The sequence below is a fragment of the Delphinapterus leucas genome, chromosome 3 (assembly GCF_059928025.1).
Source record: "Delphinapterus leucas isolate spDelLeu-1000000601 "Yukka" chromosome 3, BTC_Dleu_Yukka2, whole genome shotgun sequence".
NCBI lineage: Eukaryota > Metazoa > Chordata > Mammalia > Artiodactyla > Monodontidae > Delphinapterus > Delphinapterus leucas.
Window position 1 is genome coordinate 78,424,037 of NC_143131.1, and position 18,261 is coordinate 78,442,297.

Genomic DNA, 18,261 nt, shown 5'->3' on the forward strand with positions numbered 1-18,261 from the left:
GTCTTTTTAAATTTATGAAGACTTGTTTTGTGTCCTAACATATGATCTTCCTGGAGAATGTTCCATGTGCACTTGAGAAGAATGTACTTTCTTTTGCTTTTGGATGTAATGTACTGAAAATCTTAATTCCATCTGTTCTAACATGTAGGTTAAGTCCAGTGTTTCCTTATTGCTTTTCTGTCTGGAAGATCTATCCGCTGTTGAAGTCCCCTAGTATTATTGTATTGCTATCTATTTCTCCCTTTAGGTATGTTAATATTTGAAAAAAAAAGATTTATTGACTAAACAATGGTAGCTGTAGAAAATGAGAGAGAAAACATAGAACACATAAGTTTTTTGTGGCAAGCCAGTATATAGACAAGAAATAGGGAAAAGCCTTGAGGATTTTTGGGAAATGAGATCTGTACTTCATTTGACCAACTTGGAAAATTAACCAACAAATACTTAGTGATTATTTTTATGACTCAAGTCAGACAAGCTTTATATTTAATTCCATTTATTTACCTTAAACAACTTAACCTGTAAGCCAGGGGTCCCCAACCCCCGGGCCACAGACCGGTACTGGTCTGTGACCTGTTAGGAATTGGGCTGCACAGCAGGTGAGTGGTGGATGAGCAAGTGAAGCTTCATCTGTATTTACAGCCACCCCACATCGCTTGCATTACCACCTGCGCTCCACCTCCTGTCAGATCAGCAGCTGCATTAGATTCTCAAAGGAGTGTGAACCCTACTGTGAACTGCACATGTGAGGGGTCTAGGTTGTGCAATCCTTAGGAGAATCTAATGCCTGATGATCTGAGGGGGAGCTGAGGCGGTGATGCTAGTGCTGGGGAGTGGCTGCAAATGCAGATTATCATTAGCAGAGAGGTTTGACTAAACAGAGACCATAATAAATCAATTGCTTGAAGACATATCAAAACCCTATCAGTGAATGGCAAGTGAAAACAAGCTCACGGTTCCCACTGATTCTGCATTATGGTGAGTTGTATAATTATTTCATTATATATTACAATGTAATAATAATAGAAATAAAGTGCACAATAAATGTAATGCACTTGAATCATCCCAAAACCATCCCCCCCTCCCCAGTCTGCAGAAAAATTGTCTTCCACGAAACTGGTCCTTGGTGCCAAAAAGGTTGGGGACCGCTGCTGCAAGCCTTAGAGACTCACCTGTAAAATGAAAATAGTAATTCATTTCAGTTTTCTCCTTGATAAAACGAGGTAACAATCAAAAATGTTAGGTAAAACACTTAATGCAGATAAATCTTGTTGCAGAGCACAAGCTCTAAACTAGTAGTCAGTCTCTTTTCTCTCGGTATAATTGTCTTAATCATTAAAACGAATTGTTAAGCTTTATTTACACTGATCCCATTTCTTCCCCCCAGCAATGTGGAGTGGGCTCTTCACTCACTTAACAGAATCTTGGAATAACTTTAAGGGCTTAGATCCAAATTATACAACATGGATGGATGTCATGGAGAAGCATGGCTACCGAACACAAAAATTTGGAAAACTGGACTATATTTCAGGACATCACTCCATCAGGTAAAAAATAAAATAAAAACGATTCTAACAGGTAGACCACTGCTATAATACATACATGTACCCTTTTTGACTTCTTTCTCCACAAAGGTGAATGTAAATCTCTTAATCCCTAGATTGTGTTAATTTGGCTAAATCTTTAGCTTTCTTTAATCTTCTTAAAATATTGAAATTATATGCTAGTAATTTTGTTTTTCTTAAACATTAAAGGTCTATAAAATTGTTTAGTCCATGATTTATTTTGATTTAGTTATACAACGGCTACTTTATTACTCACTTTACAATTTGTTCTAAAGACCGTAATCTTCTTGCTACTTGCTTTTTTCAGTTCTCCCCAACTTTATTCTATTGTAACTTTTTTTTCTTTCATTTTACTCAGTCCTCAAAAATTAGGCAACTAAGCATAGGGAATAAGAGTAGAGATATAGAATCAGATTGCCTACTTTTGAATCCTAGTTTCTCTGTTTACTACTAACTTGTAGTATAATCTTGGGAATATTATCTAAGCTAACTGAAGTTTAATTTCTTTGTTGTGAGCATTAAATGAAATAATATGTGCTCATTTCACAAAGTTTCACCAGTTTCTCTTTAAAATCCTTCTACTTTTTTGGAAAGTAAGGTTAATCCAAAGTAAGATACAACTATTCATATTATCCTATTTGAAATTGTTTTCTTTCTTTGTTTTCTCAGTCAGTCCAATAATAAAAAGAATCTAAGGTTGAATGCCTTGTATTGCATATCACTATCACTCTCTGTGCGAGATGGTTAAAATATGATCTGAGTTTTATTCCTCAGTGGGATAATAATTCTTGGAGGGCACAGACCCTGTTTCTCTTTCTCACTACTTTATTCCCACTTCCAACGTAGTGCCTGTATGTTGTAGGTACACAATTAAATATTTGTTTAATGAATGAATGAATGGAATAAAAAGTTACAACTTATTATTTGATAAACATTGATATTCTATCTCACCTGGGTTAAAAGGAAAAGAGCCACTTAAACGTTGATATTTGGGAAATCAAAGATGGTTTTCAGTATAATAATTACTGTAGCATATTTTCACTTTACTTACTGTCTCACCTGAGCTTAGGAAGCTTAAATAAGCTATCAAGACTATTTGTATTAGTGCTGTATGTACCCACATAGTTATTTGACTGACAGATAGGTCAAGGCTGCTGTTAATAGCATGTCTGCAAAGGTTATATGAATTACAGTACGTTATCTTTCAGATTCTTCTGTGCAAGTTTAAAGATGGGTCTCAGAAAAAAAAAGGTCTCTCAATATCAAATAGATGCATTCAATGTTTTTGATAGACTGACTCTCAAAACACGTTTTTATAACTTTGAGCTACCTTTACCACTGAAATTAGCCATTTTTGAACCTGTTTATATTTTCAGCCAGAATTACAAGTCCCTTTAGTTTACTACTACAATTCTCCATCTGTATTTTTTTCAACATCAAATGATGCTTTCTTCTTTTACCAGTTTAAGGACACTAGTCCAGCTGTGTGTCCCTTACCATATATACTATACTACACCAGACTGGGAACTTTAAGGGCTACACGCTTGTTTCTTCCAGACAACTGTTAAACAAGTGCTGGTGGTACTACTCATTAAGATGCCACTTACCGGCTTCCCTGGTGGTGCAGTGGTTAAGAATCCACCTGCCATTGCAGGGGACATGGGTTCAAGCCCTGCTCCGGGAAGATCCCACATGCCGCGGAGCAACTAAGCCTGTGAGCCACAACTACTGAGCCCACGTGCTGCATCTACTGAAGCCCGCGCGCTCTAGAGCCTCCACAACAAGAGAAGCCACCGCAATAAGCCTGCGCACCACAACAAAGAGTAGCCCCGCTCACTGCAACTAGAGAAAGCCCGTGCACAGCAACGAAGACCCAACACAGCCAAAAATAATAAATAAATAAAAATAAATTTATTTTTTTAAAAAATGCCACTTACTAACAACTATAAGACCAGGGCAAGTTATTTATCTACTCAGGATCCCAGTTTCATCAAATGAGCTTACTCTAGATGACTCTAAAGATTCTTCCTGGGCTTCCCTAGTGGCGCAGTGGTTGAGAGTCTGCCTGCCGATGCAGGGGACACAGGTTCGTGCCCTGGTCCAGGAGGATCCCACGTGCCATGGAGTGGCTGGGCCCGTGAGCCATGGCCGCTGAGCCTGCGCGTCCGGAGCCTGTGCTTGACAACAGGAGAGGCCACAACAGTGAGAGGCCCACGTACCACAAAAACAAACAAACAAAAAACCCACACAAAGCACTGCAGCACTATTTACAATAGCCAGGACATGGAACCAACCTAAATGTCCATCAACAGATGAATGGATAAGGAAGATCTGGCATATATATACAATGGAATATTACTCAGCCATAAAAAGAAACAAAACTGAGTTATTTGTAGTGAGGTGGATGGACCTAGAGTCTGTCATACGGAGTGAAGTAAGTCAGCAAGAGAAAAACAAATACCGTATGCTAACACATATATATGGAATCTAAAAAAAAAAAAATAATGCTGATGAACCTAGTTGCAGAGCAGGAATAAAGAGGTAAGACATAGAGAATGGACTTGAGGATGTGGGGTGGGAGGGTGAAGCTGGGGCAAAGTGAGAGTAGCATTAACATATATACACTACCGAATGTAAAATAGTTGGCTGGTGGGAAGCAGCAGCATAGCACGGGGAGATCCACTCAGTGCTTTGAGATGACCTAGAGGGGTGGCATAGGAAGGATGGGAGGGAGGCTCAAGAGGGAGGGGAGATGGGGACATGTGTATGCATATGACTGTTTCACTTTGGTGTGCAACAGAAACTAACACAGTATTGTGAAGCAATTATACTCCAATAAAGATTAAAAAAAACAAAAAGGCACAAAGGGAAATTCCGCCTCCTCTCCCCGCTCCCCCCACCAAGGGCAAGTGGTTTGGAAAACATGTCATATCCACGACTTGGCTGTCTTAGTTGCACCATGTCCAGTAACTCACTGAGCTAACTTGCCAAGTTTTAGTTACCTAAGAGATTTTAAATAATTCACACATGTCATTCATACCTCCATTACCATGAAAGTTAACCAGTTTAAATGAATTTCTTTGATCAAAGTGACCTAGAGAATAATGATGTCTATCATTATTAGGCTCTTACTACATACTAGGCACTGCATTAGGTTTAAGGTAAAATATTTCCAAAAAGTCACTATGTATCTTCGTAGGCTTGGTAGAGTCATATATTCAGAAACATACATTGAACACTTAATATCTATTAGTAGGTAAAGGAACAATTTGCAGATTTACCAAAAGATTAATTATGCAGTGAAAAGGAATTATTTTATTTTTGGCTGTGTTGGGTCTTTGTTGCTGTGCGTGGGCTTTCTGTAATTGCAGCGAGTGGGGGCTACTCTTTGTTGCGGTGCACGGGCCTCTCACTGTGGTGGCTTCTCTTGTTGCGGAGCACGGGCTCTAGGTGCACGGGCTTCAGTAGTTGTGGCTCGCGGGCTCTAGAGCACAGGCTCAGTAGTTGTGGCTTGTGAGCCTAGATGCTCTGCGGCATGTGGGATCTTCCCAGACCAGGGTTCAAACCCGTGTCCCCTGCATTGGCAGGTGGATTCCCAACCACTGCCCCAGCAGGGAAGCCCAATAATTCTGATTCTAATACAACTTTAAGGACCTCAGTTGCAGGAGTTAGGAGAACTTTATCCTGGTTCTCTGTCATTAACATAATTTATGAGTTGTTTGTCTCCTCTCTGGGTCTTTTCTCAGCTACATCATCTCCAACTAGAACTTTGACCTGCATGACGCTTTTTGACTCAAACTCCATCTCCTTTTAGTGATGTTCTCTACCTTATAGCTGCATTCTAGGTAATTGCCAGTCACCTGTTTTTCCTTTCCAAATTCAAATTCTGTAAACAAGGATGATAGGCCCAACACATATTTCATCCCAGACTCCATCATAATCACTGACCAGGTTAAGGACCCAAGGATCTGGTCCCTAGGTCGGGTGCGCACCCCTGGCCAGTGGACAGGATAGGAGAAGAGTTAAATCCTACACAGTGTGGTCATCTGGGTCACCTCTTCGGCAAGGGCTATGGACATGGTAACATATTCAGTGCAGTGACTGTTTGGTTAATTACTAATGAAAGATTTACTGGGGGATAATCCACCCACTTTATCTTTCAGATATAATGACATTTTTTCCAGGTTGTATTTTCTGTATAATACTGAAAAGCAAAAGCTTACAAAAAATTTTAAATGTTAGAGTTGCTTAAGTTGATATATTAAATTACTTTAAAAGTGTAAGAAGAATCTTCCCCTTATGTGATGTAAAAGAAGTCAATGTGATCTAAACCATTAGAGTTATAATCATAACCAAACTATTTCATCACAATTGCTTTTTCCGCAAGGTAGCAAATGGGTCTTTATTTTTTAAAGTATAGTAGTAGAAGGAGTTTATGCCTGAGTGCATATGAGGAAGTAGTATCATTTTGGTAGCTAAGGGAGTCACCTCAAGTTCAGCCTAGCACAATGCCTTGTACATGGTAGACATTCAATAACTCTTTCTTGAATTAAATCAAAAAGCCTGCCTTTATTTAAAACCAAACTTCAGCAAATACTCTGTTAAGGGCTACAGTCACTGTCACCTAGAACTCAAAGTTTTAAATATTGATGTTCCAACAGTGATGAATTCACTAGCAGGCTAGGAAATGGCTAAATGGGAGTTCATAACCTGAAGTCCATGAAACCCCTGAGTACCCCCACACACACTCATGCAAAACAAACCTTTTGTTTGAAATTTATTTACTATTATATAATTTTATAATATATAATTGCATAAATATATTTACAATAAATATATAATAAAATATAAGACACAGAATGAATAACAATTGTTATTCATTCAATTAAAACAGACTTTTTGTGAGTGATCATATATGTAAGGATAGATGACAGCCTTGTGAGTCCCTTAAAAAACAGTGTGTTTCTCAGCTTTGAGAAAAGAACATTTAATGGGAATGAATATGGATTCCATTTTCTCTTACCGAATTTATCAGGCCGATAGTGAAATTTGCAAGGGCATGATTCAGAACTGTAATTTTTCCATGCAAGAGACTTATCTGAGACACATTAGCTGTTAAAGTCCCATTGAGAACAATGATTCTTTGTGTGAAAGGGATCCATTTGCACATAACTCTTAAAGTCTGAGATAGTTGAATTATTTAGTAATCTTAGGAAGCTGAAGGTTTAAGTCGACGCTCCTAATTCATTTTGAAAGAAAACTGTTATGTTCTCATCAATTTTAATGTATGATACTTTTTCAAATGTTATTGTCCCTATGTAAATTCACCTGGTGCTACCTGTGAGCTGATTGTCTCCAATACTGCAGCAGTGGAGTTTGGCACATTGGCACAGAAAACCCACAAAGCAATGGCATAGATACAAATTTATGCAATAATTAGTTGCTAATATGTTAGTTTTATATGCCATTTATATTAGGAGGAGATTTTGCTTTTAAAAAGAATAAAATTGCTGATTGCTGGATAGTGCATTTAGCCATCACCTCATTTTCTGGAATCGATCCAAGGTAGAATAATTCTCCTATTCATGGGCTACTGTGGAAGCTATTTTAATGATCTTCTCTAAAAATTGAGGCTTTTTTGCATAAAAATTCTTACACTGTTATGTGGAGTGGTGCATCTCAAAATGTAACATGCATGCAGATCACCTGGGCGTCTTGTTAAATGCCCTTCCCAATTCAGTGGGTCTGGGATGGGGCTCTAGATTCTGCATATTTAACAAGCTCTCAGGTGATGCTGATGCTGCTTGAAATAGCAAAGATATAAGGAACTGGACCTCAGAGAGAGGTAAGACAAGGTATAGCCAATTGTGAATGCCTTTATCAGAAACATGTGGTTACTTTTGTGTCCCTTTGAGAAGAGAAGCCTCTCTTACATTTCTACAAAGAGGTAAAGTAAACCTTGGACCACTTAGGAGGGGCACTTAGTATATATGCACAAAATGACACATTGAAGCCTAAGTTTATAGAGAACAATTTCCTTTGAGATAGGTGTACTCCACATCCAAACTCCCACCTGAGGCTTCGTTACAGTGGTCTCCACCACTGTACACTCATGAGAGCATGAGAGTGAAAAAGTCAAAAAATGATGTCTTACTATCTTTATGACAATAGTTTTGACCTTGTGGACCTCCTGAAAGCCTCTCGGGTACCTCCCAGAGATCCCTGAGCCACACTTTGAGAAATGCTGGCATATAGGAAACTATACAGTGTATGTTTGTGTCTATTTGCAAGTAACAGGGTAAATTTATAATGAGAGGAGCCAATGAATCAAAGTATCTAAACCACAGGTAGTTTTGGTTCCTCCCCATTAACACAAGCCCTTGTTTATTGTCCTGATTGAAACCGTACTCTTAATATTTCAGACAAAGTACATAGAAATGGAATGGAAAGAAATTTATTCAAAATACCCCTGTGACCAACTAATTAGAAAGGTTATATGTGGAGGAGGTTATATAGCAAGTAATGGTGGGTAGTGGGTAGGGGAAGACAACACTGAACAGTAATACAAAGTAGGTCTAAGCACATGGTCAAAAGATAATGTTTCCTGGTGCAACAGTTTGACCTGGTTAAAGAGGGGTGGAGGGCTTCCCTGGTGGCACAGTGGTTGAGAGTCTGCCTGCCGATGCAGGGGACACGGGTTCGTGCCCCGGTCTGGGAAGATCCCACATGCCGCGCGGCAGCTGGGCCCCGTGGGCCATGGCCGCTGAGCCTGCGCGTCCGCAGCCTGGGATGGAGACATTGGTTGTTTAGTAGAGAGAATTATAATTTTAAGTTATCTTTCTGTCACAGTAATTGTCATCGACTATGAAGTTGCATATTCACATTCTCTTTCCCTATTTTCCTCACTAGTGTTACTGGCCAGGAGAAATCTGGGCTGGGAAAAGGGACTTTGAGCTGAGAATTGCAGCTCCTGGAGCACCTACTGCTTATACTACATACACTTAACAATGGCCCAGGTGGACTGGGTTGGCCCAGGGAGTAGTAAGAGTAGAAGAGAGAATCATCAGTGATTATAACTATTAATATGTATTGAATATCTAAAAAGTGCTAAATGTTTTTGAGTTATAACGAAGTAAATTTTAATTTTACACTTAGGCACAATGCTTGAACATGGGTCAGCTAATCAAAGTATTACCCTCTTGATCAGCTAGCTTACTCAAGATTCTTGGAATAGCCAGAAAGAGTTAAAAGGGAATATTATGAGAGGCACTTTTACCTTCAACCATAATCCTGTCTCTGCTGCCCCAGTAATGCCGAAAGCATTTGTTATACTCTACTTCACTACCAGCAGTTATAGCAATCATGCCAAAAGCCCACACGCTCAGGAATAGACAAAAGAAGATGCCACTAAGAAAGAAGGGTAAATCACATGTTATTTAGTGAGAGGGCAAAAGTGAAACTAAGTTTGAAATTAGCCATAATGGTAAGACCAGGCCAAAATTAAGTTGATTTGAGCCTTTTTACCCTTAAGGGAACCAACCTGGGCTAAAAGAATCTCAGAAACAAAGAATTAAAAAAAAAAAAAAGCAAAGAAAGGAAAGGGGCATAACCTTGCCAGAAAGATTAAATGAAATCACACTTACTCATTGCTGTGGCAAAAGATGGTAATCTGGGGCTTCCCTGGGGGCGCAGTGGTTGGGAGTCCGCCTGCAGATGCAGGGGACACGGGTTCGTGCCCCGGTCCGGGAAGATCCCATATGCCGCGGAGCAGCGGGGACCGTGAGCCATGGCCCCTGAGCCTGCGCGTCCGGAGCCTGTGCTCTGCAACAGGAGAGGCCGCAGCAGTGAGAGGCCCGCGTACCGCAAAAAAAAAAAAAAAAAAAAAAAAAAAAAAGATGGTAATCTGGTTTCAATATAGCCATCTTTCAAGGCAAGATCTTTCCTTGAGATGTTCTAGACTCACTCATGACTGCACTGTAAGGTGAACTGAGTAGTTTGGTTAGCACAGTCAGAACAATAGTCTATACTTGAGTTAATCCAAAGCCTAGTAAAGGCTCTGATCACCAATTAGGGTTTCTGCACCCAATTCCATTGTGTGGGGGTGGTTTCCACACACTACCAACTCTCTGGACACCAAGTGGATGTCCTTCAATTCAACTGAACTCCACAGGTTAAGGGCCCAGTCCTACAAGACTGCCCTCACTCCCCCACTTCAGATGCAAATCACAAGTCCAGGTTGTCACCTATGATCCTGACTGACCAGCTATAAAATCAGAGGGTCCCATGACCTCTTCCTTGGGTTCAATTAATTTGCTAGAGTGGCTCACAGAACTCGGTGAAACATTTCACTTACTAGACTACCAGTTTATTATAAAAGGCTATAACTCAGGAACAGCCAAATGGAAGAGATGCATGGGGAAAGGGCATGATGCTTCCATACCCTCACCTAAGGTGGTGCCACTCTCTCACCCCTCCCCAGTCCGCTCCTTTTCTGGGTTTTATAGAGGCTTCATTACGCAGGCATGATTGATTAAATCATTGACCACTGGTAATTGAACTCAATTTCCATTCCCTCTCCAGCCTCCTCCTTCCCCGGAGATCAGTGGGGTGGGACTAAAAGTTTCAGCCCTCTAATCTCTCCTTTGGTTCTGGCAACCAGCCCAAAAGTAACCTCATTAACATAACAAAAGACACCTTTGTGTCTTTCACTTAGAAAATCTGAGGATTTTAGGAACTCTGGACCAGAATCAGGGAAGAAGACCAAATGTATATTTTTTTATTATAAATCACAATATCACACCGGACAACTAGTTAGGTTGTATTACAAGCTTTCTTGTAATTTTCTTGCTTCCTGCAATAATTTCTCAGCCATATTTTCCCACGTAACACTTCTTTGTTGAAAAGAAAGCACTTTGGTTCCTAAACATCCTGTGTGAATCTCAGTAACCTATTTCTGCTTATCACAAAATCCTAGAGCTCTACCGCAAGTACTGCTGGTGTGATAAACCCCTAGCATCTCACTCCTCTGCAGTAGCTCCGATAATAGCCACATGCAGTTCTCTCATTCAGCAGTGACTTAAGCAAAATTTACATTGTTTGGTAGTATGATAAATTTTACAAAACTTACGATTTTAGGATTTTCTATTTGTTAGATAGAATTAATTAAAATCTGTTAGATGCAATTCTGCTGAGATTCTAGTTTTCATTGTTTTTATCAAAATATATTGAATATCAACTATGAAAAATTATATTTTTATTATGGTTGCTTAAATTTATTTACCTGTCTTCAGATAAAAGTTCTACTTAGTTCATCTATAAGCCATTAGTCATTTTGTGTGGTTTGAAACTTCCCTTATATGGAGTATTATGTTTTAATATAAAATAGTCTTTATTTTCACGTGGGTATATGAATTTTTTAAGCTCTTTTCTTAATTGATAGGGCACTTCAGAGGTGTTTGCCTCAACCAAAACACAAAAACAGGCTTCTCAGAAATGCCCAAGAGTTCTTCCTAAACAATTATGCCAACTAAAAATACTTACATAATATGGGGATATATGTATATGTATAGCTGATTCACTTTGTTATACATCAGAAACTAACACAACATTGTAAAGCAATTATACTCCAATAAAGATGTTAAAAAAATACATACATTATTGAGGAAAAAGTAGTGGTACTACTACATACTTCTGAAGCAGTTAGATAAAATATTTAGAGAAATTTAATTGATCAAATCATTTAGCTTTTAAATTACCAGCTAAAGAAAATACATCTAGAAATTTGCATCACCATTAGCTTAGCTTAAATCATAGTCAAAATTGTTCTTATAATGAGAAAAGATATAGCTGAAAACAATGTAAAACCTGAGACTTCAGAAACACATAAGGTACACATGGGAGGTAAGATTTTTCTAAATATAAAGACAGTGATAGGAGGAAATTATTGTAGCTTTGGTTAGAAATACTCTCTCTTATTCTGACAGAAAAAAAGACAAAATGCTAAAAAAATTCAAAGGAAATACTAGGAATTTGAAATATTTATTTTACTAAATATTTTATTACAAGAAAAAAGTAACCTTTGTAAATAATGTCTTAGTTTTAAAGAACACATAGGTGAATATTTGATTCTTGTTATTTTTTTTCTTGGTTTTTGAATTTGCAATGCTCAGTACCTTAATAAGATCTAGTATAGTCAGTCTGAACATTTACATGACTGAGTCTAAAAATTGTTTTCCATATTGCTCTCTTTTATTTATGCTTAGTCAGTTTTTAAAACTTCTAAAATACCTTACAGTAGACCTGTCTTTTTGCCCCCTCAGCAATCGTGTGGAAGCCTGGACAAGAGATGTTGCTTTCTTACTCAGACAAGAAGGCCGGCCTATGGTTAGTCTTGTCCCTAAAAAGACTAAAGTAAGAGTGATGGAAGGGGACTGGAAGAATACAGATAGAGCAGTAAATTGGTTAAGAAAGGAAGCAATTAATTACACTCAACCATTTGTTCTGTACTTGGGATTAAATTTGCCACACCCATATCCTTCACCATCTTCAGGAGAAAATTTTGGATCTTCAACATTTCACACATCTCTTTATTGGCTTAAAAAAGTAGGTATACTGTGTGGGCTCAGAGGTAAAAGCTAACATTTTATCTGTATATTATTGGTGTTTGCTCACTGTTTCTTTTATTATCATTTTTAAAGAAAAATTTGAAAATTGCATAGTCACGTTAAATCAAACTTGACCAATAACTGGTTGACAGAAACTAAAGGGACAATTTTACAAAAATATAATGTGTTAAAACTCAGAACCTACTTCTAAGTTGAATACATTTGCATATAATATGTCTATTTAAAAAAAAACTAAACTAAAAGATACTCTCTTAGGAGTCCAGGCAGTCCTCACTTTGCATGCTTCAGGAGCGTAAAAATGACTGTGCAAGCTGAAACTGTATAAAGAGATCTCAGTAATCAATTGGGAAAATGACCGTTTTTCTAGAACTCTAAAAACATTTGTCAAAACATTAAAAACTCTTCTTTTGGGTTATAAACGTATAGGGAAATGACAAAATAGTAAAACTAATGTTTATTTAATGCACTGTAATTGAAAACACTAGAAACATTAAGAATTAAAGTGTTTTGATTTTTTTGTAAAAAAAAAGAATCAAGAATAGTTTGAACAGTGCTTGCCTTCTCATTGTGTAACTTAAGATACAGAGCATCTTCTCTATGTCTCAAGAAATTGTCATATTCCTTTCTAAATTTGGATCACCTTCCAACATTTTACCCTTTGCACTTTCAATGTCATAATATATTCCTGAGAGTTCCTATAATGTGAAGATTTTTGCTAGTGTCACTTCCTCTAGGACATGTTCATCTTTTTCTTCATAACGACCTTCCTTACTTATATCTATGTTTTCACTAAGTTCCTCTGGCTATATATCTTGAGTGTATCAAATGGTGGCAGTGTCAGCATTCCCAGGTCAGCTATTTCTTCTATAACTCCAGTTAACATTTGATTCAGGGACTTCCCTGGTGGTCCAGTGGTCAAGACTTCGCATTCCAATGCAGGGCGTGCAGGTTTGATCCCTGGTCAGGGAGCTAAGATCCCACATGCCTTGCGGCCAAAAAACCAAAACATAAAACAGAAGCAGTATAATAACAAATTCAATAAAGACTTTTAAAATGGTCCACATCAAAAAAATCCTTAAAATTTTTTTTGATTCAAATTTTACTTGCAGTGTTATCACTTTTTATTTCTTAACTGTATGTTCATCTTTGTTGATCAATTTCCTCTTTTGAGTATCCATTTTTATATCACATGGATTTATCACTGGGAGACAAGGAGGCAGCATACCTACACACCTTTGCAGTCTGTTTATGTACTAAATAAAAGATGTGCAGTGATCAAACACAGACAAACTTTGAAAGAAATGACAATCACTGACTGTGATACACATATATAATCTACATGGTGATGTAGAGACTAAAGAACTAGCAGCATATGAATGTGAAAGTTTGTACTTTATGCAATAACTCGCAGTTAATATACCTGGGTAATGATGACAAATTTATATGATAATAGAGCAGTCAGAGTCACGCATACAAACTGGAGTCGAGCAGCCATTGAGGATCTGGTTTCAGACACGTCTCTGCACCACTGAAAACTTGAACTTTCTTTGAACTGTACCAGGCCCAGGGACACCACCAGCTGTATTCAGAACAACACCTGCCAGCTGCAGCCTTATGGTCTCAGGTCTCAAGGTCTCCCCTTGTAACTATGCAAACATTTCAGACCCCAAACAACCTAAGCCTCCTTACTTCTCATCAACTCCAATTATAATTCTTGATAAACAACTCATGTAACTAACTGTGGCCTTGCAGCTTTTTGCCTTTATAAGCCTCTCCCGTTGTATAGTCCTATGGAACACTGCAAAGTGCTTCTTGAATCCATGTCTCTTGGGCTTCAGTCCTAACAAACCCCATATAAACACATTTTTATTTCAATCAGGTCTCCATTTCTGAAATTTTGGTTAAAATTTGAACCCTGTTGTTGGGGAACTGGTGCTATTTAACTAAGCTGTGGTAACTGATATCCGTGCATACCTGAACCATGTAAAGCGAGGACTGCCTGTGCTTTGAAGTCTGTCACCTTAAATCAAATTTAAGTTACTTTAAAACCTCTATCCAGAAACACTATGTAGTGCACCCTACTTTAAAGGAAACAGTGTCGAAGTTTTAGATACTTCATGTCTTCTTAAAAAGTTCCTTATTTACAAAACAGAAGTAGAGTCGCAGATATAGAAAACAAACTTATGGTTACCAGGGGGTAAGTGGGGGAGGGATAAATTGGGAGATGGGGATTGGCATCTACACACTACTGTATATAAAATAGATAACTAATAAGGACCTACAGTATAGCATAGGGAACTCTACTCAGTACTCAGTAATGGCCTATATGGAAAAAAAATCTAAAAAAAGAGTGTATATATGTATAACTGATTCATTTTGCTGTACAGCAGAAACTAACAACATTGTAAATCAACTATACTCCAATAAAAATTTTTAAATATAAATAAATTAAATTAAAAGTTCCAACTGGCTCTATCTTAAAAAACTTGTCAGGAGTCAGTACTAGCCTAATGAAATGAGTCAAATAATTTAAGTAGATATTTGAGTTTATTAAAGCTACATGACTGGAAGATATGTATGACTTAAGTCTAGTCTTAATGGTTTTCACCAAAACTGTAAGCATTTATATGTATTAAAAAGTTGTATTTGTTCTTAACAAACATTTGGCTATCTCACTAGATGTTGGCATTTTTACTAGTGAACTACTGGGAAAAAGGAGTCTAGATTCTTAGGTTACTGATTCTGAAGTTCTGAATTGATCACACAACTATATTAAAGTGATTAGATACTTATGGATTAGAATACTGTCTAATATAGCTCATGCTTTTTATTGACATATATAATCTTTAAAATAATTTCACAACTGTCTTACTATATATACAGATATTGATATATACCTTTTGTTGTTACTGAGAATACTAAAAATCTGTTCCTAATTTATGTATTTGATTTACTATTTTCTTTACATAATTCACAACCATGCTTTTCTACTAACCTAAGTAATTAAACTTTGTCTAGTTTACCATATATTCTTGTTGGAAGGGAGGAATATTACAACTTTGTTTTTCTCCCCTTTTTAGGTGTCTTATGATGCCATCAAAATCCCAAAGTGGTCACCTCTGTCAGAAATGCACCCTATAGATTATTACTCTTCTTATACCAAAAACTGCACTGGGAAGTTTACAGAAAAAGAAATTAAGGATATTAGAGCATTTTATTACGCTATGTGTGCTGAGACAGATGCTATGCTTGGTAAGTGGTATAATTAAAAAGCAGTCACATGAGGAAAAAGTAAAATATTTTTCCAACAAACAAACAAATTATGCTGGTTGGTGACTTGTATGAACATCCTCAGAAAATTTATTGCAACAGTTGCTGAGATACTTCAGACTTAGAATTATAAGGTTCCTGACACATATAAAAATTGGATAATTTGCATTATTAATAGTAGAATAAAAGTCTTTTATATCTTAATTATTCATAAATTAATAGATACTTAGATTTGTTCATATATATATATATAAAAGGTCACAGAAAACTATCATCTGTTGGAAATGAAACGTTTTGCTGGATTTAATCAGGAATCAGTATTCAGCCAAACACAGTTAATTATAAGGCATCTTGGGTTCTAGGAGATGAAACAGATGAGATGTAGAACCTTTTGACTTCTCCCAGACACGTAATAAGTGTAAAACAAATCCATTCTCCGTAGGCCATTTAGAGCAAGGCTTAACTAAAGCTGAAATCAGTTTCCTCATGTACATTGATCCAGAATTGGATCCAGGATTGTGAAAGGTAAAGGTCTAGGGGGTAGCTGAAGGTGCTGAACTTGCTCAAGAATTAGACAATGGGAAGCTGTGGGAAAGTTTTAAGCTGGGGTGTGACATGATCAGCTATTTTAGAAAGATAGCCACCAGAGTGGTACAAGGGATATTATGAAGGGGAAAGAGGAGTGGAGGCACGAAAACTAATTAGGAAGCAATTACAGTTGTCCAGCTGAAAGACCCTGATGCCCTGATGGTCTGAACTCCGTAAATAACTCATGAGCTGTGGGTCTCAAATCTGACTGGACCTCAGAATCACCTGTGGGTTTTGTGGGGGGTTTTTTTTTGTTTTTTTTTTTTAATAATACAGACTCCTATAGGCCAGATTCAGAAACTGCCAAAGTAGAGATGATGCTTCTCTCTGGACTATGCCTTACTGTGTTCTCTTAATTGCAATGAGGAGGAAGTTTCACATCACTTAGAGAGAGGGAGTGGTCAGAGAAATTTTACTGCCCAAGAATATGCCAAATCACATTCATATACCATCTGTACTGCTTCCAGCTCTTTTTCAAAGGTAGGATTTCCATAACACTCAGCCAACTTCATGGGCATGATCTTGATCTGGTGACTGGGAATTTGAGAGAAAGGGTAGCAGGAGGAGGGGTTCTGACCCTTTTATCACCTCCCGCTGGGCAGGAATTGTGGGTCGACGGTGACAGCAGTCCTTTCATGAGACATGCACAGTGCTGACATCCAGGCTTGTCTTCCTTTCTCATTTGAGTCACTGGGGGTAATGTTTTCCCCCATTGTCTGATAGAAACATAGAAAGCAAGCCAGCATGATCTCCAAATAAAGAAACTTATCCTATGGGTATTGTATTTTCTCCTTCCTCTCTCTAGTCCATCCACTGAGAAGCAGGCACATGAACTCTGGCATAAGTTACTTAAGAACAGTAGATAGGGCTTCCCTGGTGGCTCGGTGGTTAAGAATCCGCCTGCCAATGCAGGGGACACGGTTCGAGCCCTGATCCAGGAAGATCCCACACGCCGTGGGGCAACTAAGTCCGGGCGCCACAACTACTGAGCCTGCGCTCTAGAGCCCCGAGCCACAGCTACTGAGCCTGCGTGCCTAGAGCCAGTGCTCCGCAAGAAGAGAAGCCTCCACAATAAGAAGCCCGCGCACCGCAACAAAGAGTAGCCCCCTCTCGCCGCAACTAGAGAAAGCCCACGCACAGTGACAAAGACCCAACGCAGCCTAAATAAATACGTAAATTTATAAAAAAAAAAAAAAAAGAACAGTAGATAACATTCTGATGTTAAGAAGCATCCTGACAAACTCTTAGAGGGTAGAGTTCTTATGAACTTATTTTGATAGAATAAAACATGAGCTAAAAGCTAATTAAGATTTACCTTGACTTATATTACAGGTGAAATTATTTTGGCTCTTCACCAGTTAGATCTTCTTCAGAAAACGATTGTCATATACACCTCAGACCACGGAGAGCTGGCCATGGAACATCGTCAGTTTTATAAAATGAGTATGTACGAAGCTAGCGCCCATGTCCCACTCTTGATCATGGGACCGGGAATTAAGACCAACCTACAAGTATCAAATGTGGTTTCTCTTGTGGATATTTACCCTACTATGCTTGGTAAGTAATGCAATTATGTAAATATTTATTTGTAATAATGCTGGAAAATGAATAAGCAAAATAGTCAGAGGCCCTGCGGACTTGTTCATAACCCTTGACCAGCTCATTTAACTGTGAGTCAAATCCATATCTGAAAAATGAGGATAATATTTCTCAGGTTCCTTTGGCCTTCACTTACTCTAGTCATTTTTCCTTCAAAAGACTCACAACCAGGATATGACAATAAAGTAAGCCACATATGATATTCAGGTCTATAACTTTATAGATATGATTTGTGCATCATTTGATTCTCTACCACCACCTACCTAAAATGTAAGCATTTCCCTTCTGGATTATTCCATCCACTTTGAAACTACTAATTTTTTTACAATGTTACAAATGTCCCTTAATGTTGATGCTATGAACATATTTCTCCCCAGAATATTTAGATTGTTCTGTACTATTTATTTTACTAGCTTCTAATGTCTATTAGCATAACCATAGGTCTAGAACAGCAACATCTGGATATGGGTAGTTAGCAGTTTTTGTTAAAGATACAAGAATAAAGCCATCGTAAATTCAGAAGTTATATAGAACTGTTTCTATCTAATTTAGAAGAGTACTTTAAATTCAGTAACATTTAAATTCAATAACATCTAAATACTCTGTTTGAAGGC

General features: G+C 37.9%; 1 protein-coding gene across 1 annotated transcript in view; it reads left to right on the forward strand.

The window, feature by feature from the left end:
* ARSK (arylsulfatase family member K) overlaps window positions 1-18,261 on the forward strand; it is a 44,012-nt gene that overhangs the window by 13,031 nt on the left and 12,720 nt on the right. Inside the window, exons 3-6 of the mRNA XM_022592683.3 lie at window positions 1,388-1,547; window positions 11,885-12,167; window positions 15,271-15,442; window positions 17,381-17,605. Of these exons, the coding sequence (XP_022448391.3) occupies window positions 1,388-1,547; window positions 11,885-12,167; window positions 15,271-15,442; window positions 17,381-17,605 (840 nt within the window). The remainder of the gene's footprint in view (window positions 1-1,387; window positions 1,548-11,884; window positions 12,168-15,270; window positions 15,443-17,380; window positions 17,606-18,261) is intronic.